The sequence below is a fragment of the Mixophyes fleayi genome, chromosome 5 (genome assembly GCF_038048845.1).
Source record: "Mixophyes fleayi isolate aMixFle1 chromosome 5, aMixFle1.hap1, whole genome shotgun sequence".
In the NCBI taxonomy this organism is placed as follows: domain Eukaryota; kingdom Metazoa; phylum Chordata; class Amphibia; order Anura; family Limnodynastidae; genus Mixophyes; species Mixophyes fleayi.
In genome coordinates, this window is record NC_134406.1 from 178,172,615 (window position 1) to 178,180,225 (window position 7,611).

The 7,611-nt window shown below is 37.0% G+C and overlaps 1 protein-coding gene across 8 annotated transcripts in view; it reads left to right on the forward strand.

Annotated features, from left to right (window-relative positions):
* PHACTR1 (phosphatase and actin regulator 1) overlaps nucleotides 1-4,417 on the forward strand; it is a 353,512-nt gene extending 349,095 nt beyond the window's left edge. For all 8 annotated transcript variants that reach the window (XM_075213080.1, XM_075213081.1, XM_075213083.1 and 5 more), the window contains 3 exons: nucleotides 1,043-1,183; nucleotides 2,263-2,339; nucleotides 3,254-4,417. In XM_075213080.1, coding sequence (XP_075069181.1) covers nucleotides 1,043-1,183; nucleotides 2,263-2,339; nucleotides 3,254-3,269 — 234 coding nt within the window. In that variant the 3' untranslated portion in view covers nucleotides 3,270-4,417. The remainder of the gene's footprint in view (nucleotides 1-1,042; nucleotides 1,184-2,262; nucleotides 2,340-3,253) is intronic.
* Nucleotides 4,418-7,611: the final 3,194 nt, after the last annotated feature.

Consider the following 7,611-nt stretch of genomic DNA (forward strand, 5'->3'; position numbering starts at 1 on the left):
CTATGACTGCAGTACTCCTGCTGCAGTAGAACACCAAGTCCGAGCATATTTGGCAGGATGACTAATCCTGCTATATACAGTCATAATGGGGTGATAATAATTCTTCTTTACAATTATTTATAAAGTTGTATATGATGTCCATACTTCACACAGACATGATTTATTATTAGCTACTTGTTTTTAGGTAAAAGTAATACATCATAAAAACAGTACTTTATTTCACACTTCTTCTGGGATCACAAAGATAAGATAACTAACTGCTCATAGATGTGGAAAAGGACAATAACACCAGTCAGAAGTTGTCAGTGAGGACTCCATGACCTCTCTGTTGAAAGATCTACCACTTGATCTTACCTTTTCAGTCTAGGAACACACTGGATATTAAAGAGCCTCTAAAAGTAAAACACAAGTTGTCTTGTATAAAGAAGTAAACTTGAGAGACATGGGGCCACGTGACAGGAAGTGTGAGTGTAAATTGCATACGACTCTACATAAGGCCCACAGTGTACAAAAGGATGTTCTTGGTTTACAGTTTGCTTGTAATAGATGTGCTTTTTAGTTCTCTCTGGATTTTCTTGTGTAGCTCAGTTTGAAGTGGAAGGGTTTAAACTAACCTGTAGCCAATGTGAGCTTTATCACCTTTTGTTAATACACAATTTGTGATTGGAGGAAGGAGCAGCAAGCAGAAGTGTGGTTTGGCTCTGTAAAAGCCATTGCTAGCAGTGAACAGAAAATACTTACCAACTTTCCTGATCGGACTGGCAGGACAGAGTCCTAAATAGGGACAGTTGGGAGGTATGCATTGGTACAATAAACATAATAATAATAATGCAACAAAGGTATGTGTGAACCAAGTACTTACATCCTTGTTAATATTCACAATATGTTAGGTAATAGTACAACCTGTCTCACAAATCGTGGCAGCTATTCATGTTTAAAACTGTTACATTTGTTATGGAAGGCTCTGTTCATTCACAGCCATCACCAACCAGCTTTATTCTACAAATAAATGTTACCTTATTTTTTTTCTTAATGTTCTCAGCTCAGTCAAAGGCCAACAGTGGAAGAGCTGCGTGAAAAGAAAATCCTGATACGTTTTAGTGATTACGTGGAGCTGGCAGATGCGCAGGACTACGACAGGAGGGCAGACAAACCGTGGACTCGACTTACAGCCGCTGACAAAGTTTGTAAATTTGGCATATTTGTTATTCCGATAGGCTTCGAGTCTCTGCATAACAGAACATTGCCATAGAGATCAGAGGAAATATTCAGCAATGTAGGCTTTACAATGTTCGGACTTGGCAGCAGTCTCCAGGGACCAGTTTATTAACAAAGCTATTTGTTGAAAGTTACACAACTGCACCGATTTGTCTTCAGGAGTATTCTTTGTTGTCTTAGGGCTTTGTTCCTCATCGAGCTTTTATAAACGATGTGATGACAAATGTGTATGTACATTCCATTCTGATAGTAAGATGAGACAGTACATACACCAGGGGCTCCATTCTGTAATCATAATATTACATTCTCAGTGCAAACAAACTATTTAGGGTCACACTGCTCCAGGCCAAGATTTAACACAGTAAATAGACAAAGAAATGTAATACTATTTGTGAATGTTAGAAAATATATCTGTATTACTGAAATAAATAAAGTAAAACACCTAAATGTCCATTTAAAAAAAAAAGTAGACAAATTAGTACTGTTTTCTCCTTTTCAAAGTAGTCTACTACTTACTAAGATTGGCTGAGGTGCTGAAATCCATGATTTCCCCTTGTTGTCCTTCATTACATTAATATTAACAACTATGTTAAGAAAGTTAATGTTTTACATATGGCACCATGCAAATTAATTTAGAACATGACAGTTTTATAGAGCCCAGAGTGTTATGGGTATTGGGTCTAACTGGTATATATCGCATGAGCGGAGCTGGGCGAATGACATAGATACACTGATGCACCCTACAGCATTCAGAACATAGGGTGTTATGTAGATGATGCCTAGTGAAAGGAAACTACAGGGGTAGGCAATGCGTAGTAATGACTGCACTACAAGGGTTATACAGAAGGAAAATTGTGTTAATTAGTACCCAACATTTCAGTCACATAGGAAGACTGCTTTCTCTGTTACTCTCCAACAAAATAGACATTAAAACAAAAGTCTTCATTATATTTGATGAAACAGTCTAATCTTCTGAGAGTGATTTTATATAATCTGCGGACAGCAGTAACATGTAAGTTCATATGTCTTGTGTTGTTTTTACAGGCAGCCATACGTAAAGAGCTAAACGAGTTTAAAAGTACAGAAATGGAAGTCCATGAATTAAGTAGGCATTTAACAAGGTTTGTATATCTATAGTGCTTCTTCTAACCATTTTTTTTATGATACAGAACAGACAAACATCAGGTCAACAGTACTATTGTGTGTTAAATGTTGGCTAAGCTGGGATCTGAATGATAACACCTTCATGACCGATGGGATTTTGCCCCTTCATGACCAAACTAGTTTTCACATTTTTTGTGGTATGTCAGTTAGACTTAGAATAACTTTTTTGGTCAATGGAACTAATAGCAATAAATAAGGATTTGTTTCACCTTGTCGTATAATAATAGAGAACAAATTTTACTAATTAATTGATATTTAAAATAATACTAAAACAGGATGTTCAAGATGCTGCAGATTTCTGTCTTTCAGCAAAACCTTTTCTTGGCGGCCCTGTCCATTGTTCAGTTGTCAGACCTCGTTCCTCACTGATTTAGTAGGAAGTGAGCGGAAGCCGCACTATTGGACAATGAAGCACACAGAACAGTCGTAGTAGCCAATTCTCCAATGAATGCAGTTTGCTTTCAAACTTCTCTCAATTGTCAGCCATGGAAATGTTCCTGATACAGTGAACATTTCAAGGGGGTGAATAGGTCTTAAATTGTGGACATTGGACCCTCATATTTTACTAGTGGGGGAGAGAAATGAGCAATGCCTTCTGTATTTCAGAAATAATTAAATAAATAAATAAATGACTATAATTAGCACTTGTTTAATCATTTAATCATTAATACAGGAAAGGAATGAGTAAGTTGTACTTAGAGGAACACTACAAACACTTATAGTAACATAAACATGGTAACATTTGCTTGGTGACATGGGCTACATATAAGAATAACCAAGAGAAATACTAATCTCTAAGCTTCCATCATAATATATCATTAATAATAGTAAAGTCCTTCATTCATTCATTATTTTTCTCTCTCTCTTGCAGGTTTCACAGACCCTAACATTAAAGTTCTACTTGAATACTTTAATGTTTTCAAAAAGGGTACCACAAGTGCTGGGATATTTTATTTTCTCTTATACTTAAATGTAAATCCTTGGAACTGCCTTGTTTTTTCAAGAGAGAAGAAAATGTCATTTGCATAATCTTCATAGATGATCGCCATCTTCACTAGACCTTAAAAATGTGAAGCATTGTGCAAAGAAAAATGTTACCAACCAATGTGTGATCGGATCTGCCCTGAATGTACAGACTGAGCAGTGGTTGTTCTTCCTCATGTACGCGGGTGTGAACATCTTACGTCTCAGTGTCAGTGGTGGTCACCTGGAAGACAGTGCAAGGAGATCCCAAATGTGATTGAATGAAGGAGACCAGACCAGCTTGATGTATTTCATCCAGATCTATATGGGCTTTGTAAGGAAAGGAGAGAGACTTGCACTACTTTTCCTGTGTAAAGCATTCCCAGTTAAACGTCTCGCATTTTTCCCTGCAAGAGACTGGTTGTTGGTTTCTGAGCCTGTTGTAACAAACTGAATATGTGCTCATTCTGCAAGATATAGAGAAACAACAGGGCTGGAATGGCCAGCATCATGTAGCTTTGCAACTGGTTCTTGACACCAATACTACCATGATTTATTTTTACACATTAATTAAATTAGAGTCAGTTAATAAAAGCTCGCAGAATCAACAACCCATTTGAACAAACAAAACATTTTAAATTCGTTTTCATTCCAAAGCATCTAAAGTGATGTGACCCATGTGTCCGTACCTAGGTTCAGATTGTGCATACATGGTTACGTGCAAGTTACAATGTGCATTTCATTGTCTCATCTCTTCCGCTGAATGGGCCGCCACTCATTCCATTTCCTTCTTTCTACCGTTCTGGATCAGCAGGTGCAGTCTTGATCAGTCCAACTTTCATTCTACAACCAGGAAAATATTTTCCTAAAGGCAGATATTGATTGTGTTTGTCTTTGGGGATGTGGTGTCATTATATTGTGCCTGTTCTGTATAGAGTAGGAACGATTGGTCAAGACAAACTCAGCCGTTACGCCAGGTTAGAAATCTCCATTGCTGGAGCCTGTCAATATTAACATGGAGTTTTCTTGTAAATGAAATGAAGAAATAAACAAGAATATTTTTCAAAATCTACTTCCTGTTTATGCATATAGTTCTGGTAAACTACAGGTTTTTAATGTTTTTTGGACAGAACAGAGAAAAACAATTATTTATGTATTAACTGCAGATGAAATACTCTTTCAGAACAAATCTAGATCCTAGTGGGGTCAATCCAATGCAAACCTTTTTCAATATGTTTGATCATAATTTGGATTCAAAGGTTCAATTAAAATCACAAATACGTTTTACAAATGAAGTAACATTTTTTCCTGCAATGGCTCTTAATAAAAATATTTTATACTGTATCCAAAAGATGGATGACAACCTCTTTATAGATGAACAGGGAGAGGACTTTTTATATTAGAGGACACAGTGACTCTGCTGTAATTAATAGCAATACTTAGGTATCTCTGCCGAATATTAGATGCACATAACTTCAACTCACCCCTTGTGCCTCACGTTCCCCGTACAGTAACTGCCTTATTCACAAAAAATATTCTCCTCATTTTTTCTCCCTTCAAAATCACATAACAAGATCCCTTAGAACTTTGATTAAGATGTCGGCTACTTCACTGTCCTGAAACCTAGTGCTAGTAACTGTCGTTTTGACCATCAGAAACCACAGAGACATTTTACTTTTAAAACTACGACTCTAAACTAAGGGCTAGATTTACTAAGCTGCGGGTTTGAAAAAGTGGGGCTGTTGCCTATGGCAACCAATCAGATTCTAGCTTTCATTTATTTAGTACCTTCTACAAAATGACAGCTATAATCTGATTGGTTGCTATAGGCAACATCCCCACTTTTTCAAACCCGCAGCTTAGTAAATCTAGCCCTAAGTGTTAGTTTTCACTTTCTTAAAATGGCAATGACAAAAAGGACAAACAACTAAGGTTGGCTACACATGTGGCTGATCTTCTTGGCTGATCCTCACTCCAAACAACAGGATCAGTGTAAAATTTGGCCACACAAACAAGCAGCTAAATAGGTTGAGATCAAGCCATTTGGTTCTTGACTTAACTAACGTGACTGGTAATGATCTGATTATTTTTTATCTCGTTATTATTGGGCATAGTGATTATTTTTTTGCCACGATCTCTGTGATATTGCCAGTTGCCAATATTGTGATTTTACATTTAGTCCAGTAAATTAGTGACTGATAATTAACAAGAATGTGTGACCACCATTACTAATAAACAGAACAGCTCTGGCGTCTCTCTTAAATCCATTCAAAAGAAATGGCAATTTGAAAAGCATCAATGAAAATGTACTAATAAAACACAAAGCAGATAAAAGATTTAATAACTCACAAATATAAGTACAGCACATATAAAGTATATACAGTTCTTCAATGTTAATTGCTGTACGTGAATCGATAAAGAAGCAACATAGATGCCAAGTAGTTAAATGAAGGGACTAATTGCCTTCCAAAAAATATGGTATCTCACAAGTAATGAGGAAATAAAAATGAATTCTTCAATAAAATTATCCAGTGCTATTAGCTTCTTTTATTTGTGCTCTTCTTTAAGTAATATTCCTCAGCTGACCCAACTGCTGTTGACTGCACCGACCTAATGGTTGGCTTGGCTCTGTTGATTTTATTCTCTCCAACATGTCACTTACCTGAAAGTATTTCTTTAATATTGGTTATTTCACCTCCTAGATTAGCCACTGTCATTCTCTCTGTCATGTACCAGCTCTTGTGTACAGTAGTGGTAAAACAGCCATGCCAAGAAGGGAGATGCTTATTGGAAGTAATGAAACACTGCTACGTGTTATTCTTTATTTACATAGCGCAATCATATTCCAGAGCACTGTACAATCAGAGACCTTTTCAGATTACAGAATTAAATGATGTAGAGAGATATCTTTGATTATTGCTAGTTAGGCTGACACAACATTAGACTGATTTATATATTTTCATTCTTTCATGCCCCTTTAAGCTACTGGCACACAGAGGCTTTGAGTGCCCACGTATCTCAGTATTCTACACTCTCTGTTTGCACATAGCAGGCAGTGTTAGCACTCAGTTCCTAGCACTCGAATACCAAAATGCTGTATGGACACTGCAGGCCCTATGCATTTACTCTGTCTGCTATGTAGGTAATAGGAGTGTAAACACACATGCAATCAAAGCATTATATATGTAGACAGTCTTGGCTCTCTAGCTACTGCCCTTGCAAAGGCATCATTTCCTTTCTCCATTTTGGAGAATAATTAGAAAATTTGTAAAATTGAACATATTTAAAAATAAACAAATTGACATGTCTCAATTACCTTTGTGCACTTGAATGACATCCATGTATAAGTTCTTCAATGCTACAAAACATTTTTTTATGTGTAAGGAATGTGACTCCATCTATTTTTCTACTTGTGATTCTACATTTACATTTACTTATGAGTGACTGATAATTAACAAACATCAAGTAATCTATGAAGGTACGGAGTAGTTGTGCTGCTCATAGCAGTATTCCTCAAAGACTCAATCCAATGCAGTTTTCAGTCTATTTAACTTTCACTTAGCTGGGCAGTATGGTGGCACAGTGCCCAGCGGTGGAGTCATGGATTAATTTCATCATCACATCATCATCATCAAGATTTATTTATATAGCACCAGCAAATTCCGTAGCGCTGTACAATTGGGAACAAACATTAATAAAACAATACTGGGTAATACAGACAGACAGAGTGGTAAGAGGACCCTGCTCGCAAGCTTACAATTTATGGGACAATAGGAGTTTGAAACACAAGGGCACGTGCTTCATCATATTGCACATTGGTCCAGATGGAATGCAAAGGTAAAAAGTATCGAGCGGGCTGTGTGACTGATCACACAATGTTGTCTTGTGTTAGCTGTGTAGAGGGTGTCAATAGGGTAATCTAAGGAGATGCTGGTTGAGGAATATCATAAGCTTGAAGAGGTGGGTTTTCAGAGAACGCTTTAAGGTTTGAAGACTAGAGGAAAGTCTTATTGTGCAAAGGAGTGAATTCCACAAAGTGGGTGCAGCCCGAAAAAAATCCTGTAACCAAGAATGGGAGGATGTGATGAGAGTGTAAGAGAAACTTAGATCTTGTGCAGAACGGAGGTGTGGAGTTGGGAGATATTTTGAGACAAGTGAGAAGATGTATGTCGGTGCAATTTTGTTGATGCCTTGTAGGTTAGTAGAAGAATTTTATATTGGATTTGTTGAAAAACAGGCAACCAATGTAGAGACTGACAGAGTGAC